Source organism: Punica granatum, chromosome 1 (genome assembly GCF_007655135.1).
Source record: "Punica granatum isolate Tunisia-2019 chromosome 1, ASM765513v2, whole genome shotgun sequence".
NCBI classification, from domain to species: Eukaryota; Viridiplantae; Streptophyta; class Magnoliopsida; order Myrtales; family Lythraceae; genus Punica; species Punica granatum.
Genome location: NC_045127.1, coordinates 3,929,713 through 3,945,800, shown reverse-complemented (window position 1 = coordinate 3,945,800; position 16,088 = coordinate 3,929,713). Strand labels below are relative to the sequence as shown.

Sequence of the window (16,088 nt, the reverse complement as noted above, 5' to 3'; positions counted from 1 at the left end):
ATGTGCACCTGCAAGAAAACCGGATCTTACTCCCCTGTCCCACGTCTGCAACGGACAACTATTTTCAAATAAGCAGTGGAGTAAGAATCGGGCCTATGTCATCAACCAATTAACAGACGTTACCCCAGAAGTCGGCTTCAATTATTATGTGCGGTCTCAAGCATCCGACCATATTGTTTACGGGCATGCAGCCTGCAATGGAGAACTTTCAAAGCATGACTGCCGCATTTGCCTAGAGTTCACTTTTGACCAGATATTTGATTACTGTTCTCAAAAATCCATAGGAGCTCAAGCTCATCTCAAGGATTGTAGATTAAGGTACGAGATTTATGAGTTTGTTGATTGAATTTTAAGCTCGAACGACCAATAAGAGAATGACATCACCTACCTGATGATGTTCTCCATTCTGTGTATGTAATTTGTATTGAGCTTGAGCCCAGACCGAGTGGCACAATCAAGCCTCGATGTATCGATTCGCATATGCGCACGTGCACGTTAACTATATGAAGTTAATAAAGGGTATGCGACTTTGCTAGTGAGAAGGGTACGTGCATTGCATGCGGACCTTTTATACAACTAAATAGTTATACGAGTTGAATGAGTATGTAATGAAGACGCATGTATTCATATTGATAATTATTAAATTTGCTACGTGCGGACGTTGGATCCAACACTTGGGACACGAATACTAATTGGGATGGAGTCGCCACAACTTATTTAATGTTTGAGGAACCTAAGGCCGGTTAGTCCGCTAAGACTAAGGTACCTGATACTATGCCCCCTAGATTTGAAAAAAAATAAATATCAAATTGGTCTCAAAATCAAAGAGATGGGCTGTTCTATTATGGGCGAGCTTCCCTCGGTCACCCGAGATTGGTACTCAGCTCGCCTAAAGTTTGCACTTTTTAATCATTGGTTGAGTTCACATCTCTCCTGTTCCTTTTCGACAGCGTGCGTGACTAAATCTCGAGTCTTTGTAAATGGACCCAAAATATGCACAATAAATATTTTTATATTAATTTTGTAGGTAGAATCTCTAATAAGTAACAGTAATCTTTTCAAGTTTATAATGTTTTAGTTGTTTCCTTTCCTTCCAAATCCTCCCAAATTGGGAGAATTAAGACCTTAATAAGAAAAGGCAAACGAAAGGATTATGTTTCCTTTCATCTTCTTCCCATTTTCTAAAATTAGCCTATACAAACAAGGGAAAGTGCATCCCTCCCCTTCCCTCTCTTTCCCTCAAAATTTTTTTTTTGGGGCAAAACCAAACATAACATTAAAGTTAGCAAGGCCACTTACGACCTATTATATTCCGATTACGGGATTCTAATTAGAAATATTTAAAATTCAAATTAAGACTAGTGAGTAGAAAATAGATTTTATATCACATGACGTATCAATTAGTATTATTTTTTAGAAAATTGATATCATATATAGCAACTTCGAGTTCATAATCTTTACATATAATTGTTTTTTTTCCTTTTTGTATAAGCAACATATATGTAGTTTTTATTATAAGTTTCAACTATAATTATTCGTTACTATATAAACTAATATGAGAAATCAAAAGATTGATGAAATATCTTTTTGTCCCGTGTGGCGTTGAGCAGGTTGCATCCTAGTACTAGTAAGTTCTATATCTCTTGTCTTTTATTATTATCAACAAACAAACATATACAGATAACACTTGTCTAGGAATCCATTCCCACTTAAAAACTTCAATTCTTCTCTAGCATCAGCGAGATTACCCATCAGCACATTGCCCATTTCCTCGCTGGGTTGGCATATAATTTTTTTCACATTTTTAAACCTTAAAAACAAATTGGTAATCAGTTGCCGAACAATTGACAGAAAATCCAAGGATAAAGCTTGAATTTTTTTTTGATAAGTAGAATTAAGCTTGAAATTAAACAAACAAAAGTTGGAGCCTATCTCTATAAACATGACATTGGACCCACCGCCTCCCTCCTCTCATATATATATATATATAATATATGTCATATTTCTACCGCAAAAGAGACTAAAAGGTGCCGGAGAAAGAAAGAAGGGCGGGGTTGCCTTGCCATGGGTATGCTTGTGAGAGCTGCAGCAATCATAATCGGATTACTCTGGTGTATCTTTAACGGTGCTAGATGTGCCCCTGCAAGAAGGCTGGATGAAACACTCCTGTCCTGCATCTGCAATGGACAACAATTTTCAGATGAGCAGTGGGGTAAGAATCGGGCCTATGTCCTCAAGCAATTAGTGAAAGTTACCCCAGAAGTCGGCTTCAATTATTATGTGCGGTCTCAAGCATCCGACCATATTGTTTACGGGCATGCAGCATGCAATGGAGAACGTTCAAAGCAATATTGCCAGGCTTGCCTAGACTTCTCTGTTGACCAGATACGTAATCAGTGTTCTCAAAAATCCATAGGAGCTCAAGTTCATCTCCGGGATTGTAGATTAAGGTACGAGATTTATGAGTTCGTTGATTGAAGGTTAAGCTCGAACGACCAATAAGAGAATGACATCACCTACTGATGTTCTCCATCCTCTGTATGTACTTTGTATTGAGCTTGAGCCCAGAGCGGCATAATCAAGTCTCGATGTATCGATTTGCGTATGTGCATGATAAGAGAGGATTTGTCCATGAAATGGGTAAAATTTAGACTCGGTTTTATGTTGTTTTCATGGTATCTGATGATTGGATGACGATTTCTAGGAAAACTTGTGCAAGAAAAGAATTGAAGGCAATTTGATGCATGTTCGGAATGAATTGGAGACCATTGAAGTATCAAGATGGAACTTGCAAGGATACAAGGACTTCTGGTTAGTGGTGCACCACGTGCACAACCGATTCGAGGGGGAGTTTAGAATCAATTCTCGATTTATTTGCAAATCTTAGGATTCCCTTTCAGTTACAATGGGAGTTTTTTAGAAAATCTTTTAAGATATGTCCATTATTTGTTTCCTATTTTTGAGGGAGATATAAAAACCTATGGATCATCTAGGTTTAGGGTCTTCTAGAAGTTTAGTTTTTCTGTGGAGAGAAACTTGGAGAGGAGGCTGGAGGCTGCGGAGTGTTCCTCCAACGATCATCAGTTTTCATGGATTCTTGTATAGCCATGCGTGGCTAATTCGTTTCGTTTGACATGAGAACGGAAACCTCACGGTTTGGTTGTGAGGAGCAGGTTTTAATATTTCGATTTCAACACTTATTTATTCTTGGATGTCATCGTTACAAGTATTCTCTCATGGTTGTGAATAGGATATTTGTAAATTAGCTTATCGACGACTACTATGGTGTTAGTAGAAATCGATTTGAAGCAAGACTAATTAGGAACAAACAGTAGTTACTGCCCTAATTGGTTAGAGAATAATAGGACGAGTCAATTAATTGATGAATCGATTAATCGCTCGGGTTAAGGCATCCTTGCGCTTAAAGCTGTCGCTTAGTTAATTAGGGAATCGGTTGATACCTTGTTAACTAGTTGATGAACTTACTAGTTAGACGGTATTTTGACTAGTTAGAATTTAGATGCTAGTTGATTCATTGTGGTCGCGGGAATCGAATCTTAGCTGCTGAAATTTACATTCTGATGCTTCTATGATCAACCAAACGCTAGGTGGTTTTTGAACTCAAGTCATATGTCTCTCGATTATTGATTACTCAATCTCCCTTGCACTTTTAAATTGTTTTTGTTGCAATTTAGTTTCTTAATTATCAAAATTCCCCTATCGTTACTTTGCAAGCTCATTGGTTTAGAGAATCTTTTAGCCTCCTTTGGGATTTCGACTCGGCTCTCATCCTTTTCTTACTACAAGTTTTGGGGAAACCGATATTATTTTGGGGGATTCGACAGGCCTTGCCAGTGCACGTGCGTGTTAACTATATGAAGTTAATAAAGGGTATGTGACTTTTGCTAGTGAGAAGGGTACGATCATTGCACGGTGACCTTTTATACGTCTAAATAGTTATACGAGTTGAAAGAATATCTAATGAAGACGCATGTATTCATATTGGTAATTATTAAATTTGCTACCTGCGGACATTGGATCTGGCACTTGGGACACGAATACTAATCGGGATGGAGTCGCCACAACCTATTTAATGTTTGAGGAACCTAAGGCCGATATAGTCCGCTGAGACTAAGGTACCTGATACTACGCCCCCTAAATATCAAATTGGTCTCCAAATCAAGGAGATAGGCAGTTCTATTATGGCCGGGCTTCCCTCGGTCACCCGAGATTGGTACTCAGCTTGCCTAAAGTTTGCACTTTTTAATCATTAGTTGAGTTGTTCACTTTTACATCTCTCACGTTCATAAATTCAGACTTTACGACGGCGTGCGTGGCTAAATCTCGAGTCTTTGTAAATGGACCCGAAATATGCACAATAAATATTTTTATATTAATTTTGTGGGTACAATCTCTAATAAATAATAGTAAAGCAAATATGTTCTAATAGTGAAAATAAAAATAAAAATTTGATTTCGAATTAATTATTAAATCAGAATATTTTTACAAAATTCATCACGTTAATACATTTTCAAATTAATTATTACCAAAAAGAGTGGAAATATATAAGATGAAATTGATAAAAATATTTAATATAAGAAATATTAGTTTAAAAATTAATTAAAAATATAGATGGGGTGATGGACGATGAAGTCAGGAGAAATGTTGGGAAGGGAGAGAGTGGGTTAGTGGGGGAGGGAAATTAGGATCAACTGGCCTATCAGCACGCGCGTTGCGCGAGACCTATTCTTAGTCATTTCGAAGAAATTTCTCTATCTTTAATTTGCAATGGTACTTGTTAAATCTTATTTTTAAAATTATTTCTTAATTAAACTGTAACTTAAAAGCAAAACTATTTTACCTAGTATTGAGAAGTTAAAATTGAATCATATTAAACAATTTTTCAAAAAATTTTCTGAAAATTAAAATGACTTCTTGTAATGAAGTTTTGATTTAAAATTTTGAAATTTTTTAATATTTATATTTTCAGAATCATAATTTTTTATGTAATATATGTATAATATCTATGATTTTCGTCCCTAGCAATTATCTCATAAAGTGAAGGTTACATAAACATTTGATGATGATGATGGTGATGATGGTGATAATATTGATAATAATATTATTATCTTGGGGCTGACAGCACCATTGACTGATACAAAGCTCGGTTGGTGGCTCAGGGGTTTCGGGGCTGTAGTCGGGTATTGATTACCGTGAGACTTTTAGCTCGGTTGTTAAGCCTTCGAGTATTCGTCTCATTCTTTCCTTTGTTCGCTCTTAACTCTTGAGATATTCAACAGTTGGATGTCAAAAACATGCGTTTCTCCATGGTCATTTACAGGAAGAGTGGCTACAAGAACCACGTAGTTCTGCTCCCTGTTCCCCACACACAATCATAAGATATTCGGGAGTATAAACCGGTAATTTCAGAAACTAAGCGGAGCGATCTCATTGGCAACAACAATCTCCACGAGCATTTGGGAACCTGATAAGCAGTATTCTCGAACTGCTCCTGAAAGCATAAATTCAGCAGGGACAAAATTCGTAGGACCATCTAGACTACTGCTATCACTCTGTTTTTCAGAATTTCTTGACATGTACCCTTCATGGCTGATTTTTCATTCCTCAAGTAGTGGACTAAAAGGCCATTTTTAAACCTTAAAAACAAATTAGTAATACTTTTTCAGGCCTTTCATGCTTAGAAAATCATTCATGAAGCGTATAAATCAAGTTCTGCAAAAAAAAGCTATAGCATAAGAGAAATTGATGCGTTTCACTGTCGACGACAGCAAGCTGCATTTCAAACCTTCGGGGACTCTCAACAAGAAAACAGATCTTGCACCGCAGAGTGCACTGACTTTTCCATCGCATAATCCATGGAAGATAATGATATGCTTATCCGTGAGAAGTACCGCCTGAGGTGTTCTAGTCCGGCTTATATATTTTACAATAAGCTGCAAGATATATCTCTTAATCGAGTAAACAGATTCACAGAATCTGTACATGATCCATGCACATTGATTAATTATAGTAATAATTGGCTGCAACGTGCGGAATGAGCAGAGCAGGTTAAGCTCATTGTTGTGATTCGCAGTTAGGCCAACTGCTTTGTATGTATTCAACTACCGAATACTTGAACCTCAAAGAGACTAAAAGGTACCCGATGAAGAAATTAAGAAGAAGGGTTTGCTATGGACATTCTTGCAAGAGCTGCAGCAATCGTAATCGGATTACTCTGTATCTTTAACCGTGCTCAATGTTTACCTGCAAGAAGACTGGATACCACACTGCTGTCCATAATCTGCAATGGACAGCAATTTTCAGATAAGCAGTGGGGTAAGAATCGGGACTATGTCCTCAAGCAATTAATAAATGTTACCCAGAAATTGGATTCAATTATTACGAGCGGCCTCAAGCATCCGACCATATTGTTTACGGGCATGCAGCATGCAATGGAGAACTTCCAAAGGGTGTATGCAACATTTGCCTAGACGACACCTTAGAAGAGTTACTATATCACTGTTCTGAAAAAAGCATAGGGGCTCAAGTTCATTACACTGATTGTAGATTAGGCTACGAGATTTATGAGTTTGTTGATTGAAACTTATGCTCGAACGATCGCCATTAAGAGAATGACATCACCATATGATGTTCTCCAAATAGAAGGCACATTGACGCAGCGTCCGCGCGAGGAACCTGTCACAGATCCGTTGATTTCGCAGAATATTAGAACTACGACATTGAATCTCCTATTGATTCTTCGAATACCTAGGAAATCGGCATCCAACTCGAATCAAATCCGAGAATGGGCGAAAGAAGAAGGTATCAGCAACAACGGGTTTTATTGCGGGACAGCTCATGATGTTCATATCGATCTATTATGCGCCTCTGCATCTAGCAGTGGGTAGACCTCATACAATAACTGTCCTAGCTCTACCCTATCTTTTGTTTCATTTCTTCTGGAACAATCACAAACACTTTTTTGATTATGGATCTACTACCAGAAATTCAATGTGTAATCTTAGCATTCAATGGATATTCCTGAATAATTCTCATAATTTCTATATCGAAAATATTTATACGTATTATTGTTTGGAATATTTTGAGTTTCTTTATGCTTAAGAATATTGAATTAATTCTTCTAGTAGCCCTTGGAATCTTGACTATGATTATTTATGTATCAAAGCCTGCCAACTGTGTTGAGTCGAGCAAGGATAATTATTCCTCAAAATTCTTCTTTGACTTATATCATTCTCTTGGTATCAGAGGGGGTTACATATCCGCGTGCATATGTGTAGACTCACACCATGCCATGACAAGAGTCGAGAGCAGACCAAAAGTGCGCCTCGTGTTAGTCCCCTCTCGCCCAATAACGGAAGAGCTGGAAGCTCGCTTGAGGCCAATTTTGAGGACAAGAGAGTTTAAGGGCACGTGAGATTTGTATGTCATTTGCCAGTGAAATTGACCACACGTTGCCACGTGCATGATGGCGGGTGTTGAGAGCTAATGGAGAAGTAGTCTCACACCGGAAAAACTAAAGCAATATAATCGGGCATATATGTGTGTGTGTGTGTGTTTTTTTTCGGTGGGTATATATGTGTTTTTAGGTTTCATCACCTACAACTTAAGATCGTGTCAACTTGCGGATATCTTCACCAAGAGTTTGTCTTCTTATCCAAAGCCTGCCGACTGTGTTGAGTCGACCAACAACATATACAGAAAACATTTGAAATGAAACAAACAAAACTCGGAGCAGATCTCAATAAACATCATATTGGACCAACGTGGTTGCCCCTTCCATATCTAAACTTTAAAAGCATCAGTTTCTAACAGAAAAGAGACTTAAAGGTACCGGAGAAAGAAAGAAGAAAAGGCGTGCCATGGGTATTCTTCTAAGACCTGCAGCAATTATAATCGGATTACTCTGTATCTTGAGCCGTGCTAGATATTCACTTGCAACAAGACCAGATATTACATACCTGTCCAGCATCTGCAATGGACAACTCTTTCCAAATAAGCACTGGGGTAAGAATAGGGGCTATGTCCTCAAGCAATTAGTAAAAGTTACCCCAGAAGTCGGCTTCAATTATTATGTGCGGTCTCAAGCATCCGACCATATTGTTTACGGGCATGCAGCATGCAATGGAGAACTTTCAAAGGATGAGTGCCATAGTTGCCTAGACAGCGCTTTTGAACATATACATCTTCGGTGTTCCAAAAAATCCATAGGAGCTCAAGCTCATCTCCAGGATTGCAGAATAAGGTACGAGATTTATGAGTTTGTTGATTGAAGCTTAAGCTTGAACGACCAATAAGAGAATGACATCACCTGATGATGTTCTCCATCCTCTGTATGTACTATGTATTGAGCTTGAGCCCAGACAGAGTGGCATAATCAAGTCTCGATGTATCAATTCGTGTAAGCGCACGCGCACATTAACTATATGAAGTTAATAAAGTGTATGTGACTTTTGCTAGTGAGAAGGGTACGTGCATTGCACGCGGACCTTTTATACGACTAAATAGTTATACGAGTTGAATGAATATCTAATGAAGATGCATGTATTCATATTGATAATTATTAAATTTGCTACCTGCGGACGTTGGATCCGACACTTGGGACACGAATACAAATCGGGATGGAGTCGACGCTTGGGACATGTAGCCTTTATGGTTGATTTTTCATTCCTCAAGTAGAGAATTAAAAGGCCATTTTTAAACCTTAAAAACAAAGTAGTAACCTTTTTTCTGGCCTTTCAGGCTTAGAAAATCATTCGTGAAGAGTATAAATCAAGTTCTGAAAAACAAAGCGATAACATAAGAGAAATTGATGCATTTCACTGTCGACAACGGCAAGCTGCATTTCAAACCTTCGGGGACTCTCAACAAGAAAACAGATCTTGCACCGCAGAGTGCACTGACTTTTCCATCGCATAATCCATGGAAGATAATGATATGCTTATCCGTGAGAAGTACCGCCTGAGGTGTTCTAGTCCGGCTTATATATTTTACAATAAGCTGCAAGATATATCCCTTAATCGAGTAAACAGATGCACAGAATCTGTACATGATCCTTGCACATTGATTAATTATAGTAATAATTGGCTGCAACGTGCAGAACGAGCAGAGCGGGATAAGCTCATTGTTTTGATTCGCAGTTAGGCAAATCTCTTTGTGTGTATTCAACTGCCGAATACTTGACAGAAAATCCAAGGATAAAGCTTGACATGAAACAAACAAAACTCGAAGCAAATCTCTATAAACATCATATTGGACCGACGTGGTTCCCGTTCCATAAATAAACTTCAAAGCATTAATTTCTACCTCAAAGAGACTAAAGGACACCTGAGGAAGAAATTAAGAAGGGTTTGCTATGGATATTCTTGTAAGAGATGCAGCAATCGTAATTGGATTGATCTGTATCTTTAACCGTGCTAGATGTTCACCTGCAAGAAGACCGGATACCACACTGCTGTCCATAATCTGCAATGGACAGCAATTTTCAGATAAGCAGTGGGGTAAGAATCGGGACTATGTCCTCAAGCAATTAATAAATGTTACCCAGAAGTTGGATTCAATTATTACGAGCAGCCTCAAGCATCCGACCATATTGTTTACGGGCATGCAGCATGCAATGGAGAACTTCCAAAGGATGCGTGCTACATTTGCCTAGACGACACCTTAGAAGAGTTACTATATCACTGTTCTGAAAAAAGTATAGGGGCTCAAGTTCATTACCCTGCTTGTAGATTAAGCTACGAGATTTATGAGTTTGTTGATTGAAACTTATGCTCGAACGATCGCCAGTAAGAGAATGACATCACCAGATGATGTTCTCCAAATAGAAGGCACATCCTCTGTATGTACTTTGTACTGAGCTCGAGCCCAGGCAGAGCGGTAATCAAGTCTCGATGATTTCGTGGAAGAAATTCTCATGAAATAAGAGCAGTCGGTCTATCTTGTTATTTACCTTTATAAAGGTTTTTTTTTTCTTTCACATTGAGTAGTATAGATATATGATCAAATTGAAGTGTATATATCAGATTCATAATAAGGGAAAAAGACTACGGCAGCTCACCCCAACTCTCTCAACCAATGAATCGTCCATGAGATCGACCTGAAGTGCTTCTCTTATTATTTTGGACATTCACTGGAAATATCTCATGAACAAGGACCAAATCAACGCTTCGGTAATTCTCAATACTCACCTGCATTCCCTCGAGATGGCTTTAGCTATATAATGGTAACTGATTTTACTGCGGGCTACAGATTTAGATTCTCCTCTGGTCATGGAGCCATTGGAATGTATGCCGGTGATTAGGAGAATGAGAACCAGCAACCAAGTTCCCGACAGAAACAGCAAGCGAAAAGCCCTTTAAACGAACATAAAGTTCACCAAAAATGAAATCTGGCCGATTGAACTAAAATGTAGCAGACTCATACACCCTTCTCATAATTTCTATATCGAAAATATTTCGACGTATCATTGTTTGGAATATTTTGAGTTTCTTTATGCTTAAGAATATTGAATTAATTCTTCTAGTAGCCCTTGGAATCTTGACTATGATTATTTATGTATCAAAGCCTGCCAACTGTGTTGAGTCGAGCAAGGATAATTATTCCTCAAAAATCTTCTTTGACTTATATTATTCTCCGGGTAGTAGAGAGGTTACACATCCGTGTGCACATGTGTAGACTCACACCATGCCATGACAAGAGTCGAGAGCGGGCCAAAAGGGTGCCTCGTGTTGGTCCTCTTTCACCCAATAATGGAAGAGTTGGAAGCTCGCAAGAGGCCAGTTTTGAGGACGAGAGTTTAAGAGCACGTGACATTTGTATGTCACTTGCCAGTGAAATTGATCACACGTTGCCACGTGCATGATGGCGGGTGTTGAGAGCTAATGGAGAAGTAGTCTCACAATGGAAAAACTAAAGCAATATAATCGGGCATATGTGTGTGTGTGTGTGTTTTTTTGGTGGGTATATATGTGTTTTTAGGTTCCATCACCTAACAACTTGAAGATATCGTGTCAACTTGCGGATATCTTCACCAAGAGTTTGTCTTCTTATCCAAAGCCTGCCGACTGTGTTGAGTCGACCAACAACATATACAGAAAACATTTGAAATGAAACGAACAAAACTCGGAGCAAATCTCAATAAACATCATATTGGACCGACGAGGTTTCCCCTTCCATATCTAAACTTTAAAAGCATCAATTTCTAACTGAAAAGAGACTTAAAGGTACCGGAGAAAGAAAGAAGAAAAGGCATGCCGTGGGTATTCTTCTAAGACCTGCAGCAATTGTAATCGGATTACTCTGTATCTTGAGCCGTGCTAGATATTCACTTGCAAAAAGACCGGATATTACAGTGCAGTCCAGCATCTGCAATGGACAGCGATTTTCTGATAAGCAGTGGAGGCAAGAATTGGGGCTATGTCCTCAAGCAATTAGAAAACGTCACCCCACAAGTTGGCTTCAATTATTACGCATGGTCTCTAGCATCCGACCATGTTGTCTACGGGCATGCAGCATGCAATGGAGAACTTTTAAAGGATGAATGCTTCGCGTGCCTAGACACCGTTGCAGATATTGTACTTCTCTGCCATAAAAAATGCGCAGGGGCTCAAACTCATCTCCAGGATTGTAGATTGAGGTACGAGTTTTATGAGTTTGTTGATTGAAACTTAAGGTTGAATGATCAATAAGAGAATGACATCACCTAATGTTCTTCTCCATAGAAGGCACATCCTCTGTATGTACTCTGTATTGAGCTTGAGCCCCGACAGAGAAGTGATCAAGTCTCGATGTATCATATTGTGTATGTGCACGCACGCGTTAACCATGTGATGATGTATTCTCGATGAAGTTAATGAAGGGTATGAGTATATTTCTTTTTTACAATGTACAAGTAAGAAGGGCAAACCAAATGAAAATCTAATGAAAACGCATGTATCCATACTAATAATTACTAAATCTGCTATGTGCCGACCTTGGATCCGGCACTTGAGGTGCGCATATAATCAGGTTGGAGTTGCCACTATCTATTATATGTTCGAGGAATCTAAGACCGGTTAGTCCTGAAGACTAAATAGTACGCGACTTCGCCCCCCTAGGTTTGAAAAAATCATCGAATCGGTCTCGAAATCAGAGAGATGGGTTCAACGGTTCTGTTACGGCTGGGATTTCCTCGGTTGGCTTGAGATTGGTACTTCGCTGGCCTAAGGTTATTCATTAGTTGAGTTATTCACTTTCACATCTCTCATGTTCACGAATTCAGACTTTTCGACGGTGTGCGTGGCTAAATCTCGAGTCTATATGAATGGACCAGAAATATATGCAATAAATAAATATTTTATATTAATTTTGTGGGTACAATCGTTAACAGAAAACTTGTAAATAAAAATACAAGTAAATGATTATCCTCTAATTTTCTTTCACTAGTGGGGTCTAGAGCGAGAGAGCTTGCCCAGCCTGTTCTTGGTCGAGGATGTTTCTTTCCCCTAAGAATGCACGATCAGTTGCAAGAATCTTTGGTGCCCTCCAACTGGGAAAATTTTCTTTTTCTTTTTTATTCTTTTTATAGTGTAATGTTTACAGAAAAGAAAACAAGGAAACTACGAAGAGATATCCAAGTTGATTGTTGATCTTATTGAAGCTTTCGACCAATTAGTTTATTTGGCAAAATGAAAATCCATAGATTTAAGGCTTCGTGTGTGCTTGATCTGATTCAATGGGCGACGAGGCGAATTTTCTCTTCACATGCTATCGGTAAATTTCGATTTTTTTTTTGTTAAGCTTTTTGAGGGATTTCCGTGGAAAAATCCCCGGAAACTTCTGAAAATTTTCCCTCGAAAATTCTTCAGAAACTTTGGACTGTGAAACTCGTTAGAAAATTTGTCGAATTTCCATTGTAATTTCGGATGAAACCTCTTCCCTCGAAAATCGTCGCGAAAATTAGACTATGCAGTGTTACTTTGATTATGTAGCACAATTATATATTTTAAAATAATAATAATTGCACTATATGCCTTCCCCTGCTATTAAGTAACAGCTATGTCTTAAGAATTGTCCCCTGGTGACCTCGTGATTACCATGTGCCTGGCCCTTTATGTAAGTTCCGTATGTATCCCAAGTCAATGTAACTATTTATGTATCTGTCTGCCGAACAATAGAAGAGAAAAGCCAAATGATTTATGTTAAACCAAGCAAAACAAAAGGCGAAGCTAATCCCAATGAAAATCAGATTGGAGCAAAGTGGTTCCCTCCTTGTATATATTTCTTTCCATACTTCAAAACTTTGATTTCTACCTCAAACACAAAGAGAATAAAGGATCGGTCACGGGAAGAAGAAGGCTTACCATTACATGGATTCTCTCGTAAGAGCTGCAGCAATCGTAGTCGGGCTACTCTGTATGTTTGACACTGCCAGCTATTCTACGGGTGCACCGGATTTAACGGTGCTGTCGAAAATCTGCAATGGCCAACAATTTCGTGATAAGAACACGCGTAAAAAGGTGGACAATGTCCTTGTTCAAGTAATAAATAATGCCCCAGATCATGGCTATAGTTATTACGCCTCGTCTGATCCATCAAACCCTACTGTGTATGGGCATGCAGCGTGCAATGGACAACTTCCAAAGGAAGACTGTGTATGGTGCCTAGTTGCCGCTAGCGATGAGCTATCACATGATTGTCCTAAAAATCCTGTAGGAGCTCAAGTTCATCTTCAGGATTGTAGATTAAGGTACGAGTTTTATCAATTTGAGGATTGACGAAAACTCAACCAACCAATAAGAGAATCGCATCACGCAACGATGTTCTTCCTTCCACGTACGACATGTACATCCTCAGTTTATGAAGAATTAATCTGTCAGATTCATACATCACCGTTGATTGGTTGGCCCGCTTATGAATTGTCCTTCCTGTCGCGTCCGCTGCCCCGTGTTTAAATAAATGTATGCATGTGCAAATTCTCAATAAAATTCCATATCAGGAAATGAACTGGTTTCGCTCATCAGTAGAGCAACTCTATGTATTGTTGGTTTGATTCCAATAAATGATATACTCATCTTCTCTCCCGCAACTTATAATATATCGGGCTGTCCCTTGAGTAATGAACTATAATAAAACTAGACGAACGGAGTCACAGACCGCGCTTATGCACGAGGCTACAATTGCTGTGATAATTAAAAATTAGTACTATAATCCTTGCATTATAACCTTTACAAAATTAATTTTATTTATTGTAAGAATATATTAATTCTCTCTAATTTAAAAAATCGTCAAATGAATATATTTTATTTCATAGATCCAACAGAAAATAAGAGTAAATGATATACCATATATTTCACATATTACGTAATTGTATGTTCGTAGATATCAATTGTTTTTATGAAAGTTTTAGTATCTATATAATAATATGAAATCATCTCCTCTCCCTCTAATTTATAGACAACACGTGTTACTTAGTTCAAGATGACGAGTCTTATGATTCCAATATATTTTTGTTTCTATGCAGGATAGTTGATGAAGACCTTTCCTACTTAAATTTCCCTCCTTCAGAGATTGTGGAGCCAAAAAATGAATTATGACTTTCACGAATAATCAAATTCAATTTATTATAAATATCACACATGCACATATATATAATTTATGACTTCTCATGAATTTGTCTTTTCAACTTCTAGAGCCGAGGTGGCGGTACAAAACTTTGCCAATTGCCACGTCCTCGTTAGTGGTGACACGAAAAGTTACACAATTAGAGATAAGTTCCGTCCTACGTGGCACATTCCGGCACGTCGTCGCTCTTTATATATATATATATATATATATATTTTATATAGATTTTTCAATTCTATGGTTGTTGTTGCATTCATATTAAAACATTTGCTAGAAGTATGAACTATATTATCCCTTTGCTGGTGTATGCTGATGGGATGGTGATTGCATTGGTTGTTCAGTTCGATCTAATATATTCGCGGTTAAACAAAAGAGTCCGAACACTACATTTGGGTTGGGGCACAAGGTTGCATCGGAAGCACACTTGTTGAGGAGAATAACCATTAATGCTCAATCTCTCGAATTGATTAGACATGGTTCATTAAATTTTTGGATATCAGGGTTCACAAAAAAAAAGGTCCATGAATCGAGGTGACGAACTTTACTTGCATTGCATATGTTTGAAAATTATTAAAAGCATTTTCTGATCATGATCAAGTCAACGCATAGGGGAGGAGTAGTCTCAGTTAATAGATTGTTGTAATCTTGTATTTCATCCAAAAAAACATCGAAATCATTTATAGGTGGTCCCGCAAGAGGGAAAAGGTACCCCACTGGCCCTATGATTTTAGGAAGGGACTTGAATTCATCTATCTATATATCTATATCTATATTTTTATATCTATATCTATATATTAAGTTAAAGGAGAATTTCAAATGGAAACTCTCCTTTAGCCACGTGTAATTCTAAGGTAATTTCTAATAAAATATTTAAAACTTCAGACTCCATTCTTTTTTCGTAACAAAAGAAAAACAATCGGTAAAATGGTAAGGTATGTAATTATATATAATAAAAATATAGATTAGGTTGTAGGCACTTTAAAAGGGACACGTTCTCATTCTTTATATATGCATGTTATGTTTATATCAATAAATTTATCCTATTTTCTATAAAACACACACTTGAAGTAGTAGTTTTCACTAAAAATGAATTTTCACTAAAAATGAATTTCCCAAAACATAATATTTTATTTTTACTTATGTTTCTTGAAAGGTCATGTGTTACTTATAAAAAATATGTATTATTTTCTTAATTTTATTAGGATTATTTTATATTTTCAATGTTCTAAATTTCACAATCTTCTATAAAAAAATCCTTTTATGTAGGACTATAACATATTTTATCATACATGTTTTCTAAATCAAATGCATAATACACCTTTATATTCTCACAAATTACTCCAAGATTTTTTCAAAACATGACTATGTCCTTAAATATGTACACGTAATTTATGAATATAAGCTAATGTAATTTTTGAGAATGTATTATTAATATTAACAAATAAAATCTAAAAATAGTCTTTAGA

General features: G+C 37.5%; 2 protein-coding genes across 3 annotated transcripts; both read left to right on the top strand.

The window, feature by feature from the left end:
- The first annotated feature begins 2,037 nt into the window (after positions 1–2,037).
- On the top strand, positions 2,038–3,161 carry LOC116190482 (antifungal protein ginkbilobin-like protein). 2 transcript variants are annotated; one of them, XM_031520166.1, is made up of 3 exons: positions 2,038–2,212; positions 2,324–2,450; positions 2,705–3,161. In XM_031520166.1, exons 1-3 carry the CDS (start codon positions 2,065–2,067, stop codon positions 2,739–2,741), a joined length of 312 nt encoding a protein of 103 aa, XP_031376026.1. In that variant the 5' UTR covers positions 2,038–2,064; the 3' UTR covers positions 2,742–3,161. The 2 variants fall into 2 exon arrangements, with proteins under 2 accessions (XP_031376026.1, XP_031376025.1); XM_031520165.1 differs by having other exon boundaries at positions 2,038–2,450.
- A 10,206-nt stretch (positions 3,162–13,367) lies between these two features.
- On the top strand, positions 13,368–14,594 carry LOC116208028 (antifungal protein ginkbilobin-like protein). The gene is made up of 2 exons (XM_031541252.1): positions 13,368–13,747; positions 14,522–14,594. Exons 1-2 carry the CDS (start codon positions 13,368–13,370, stop codon positions 14,592–14,594), a joined length of 453 nt encoding a protein of 150 aa, XP_031397112.1.
- The last annotated feature ends 1,494 nt before the right edge of the window (positions 14,595–16,088 follow it).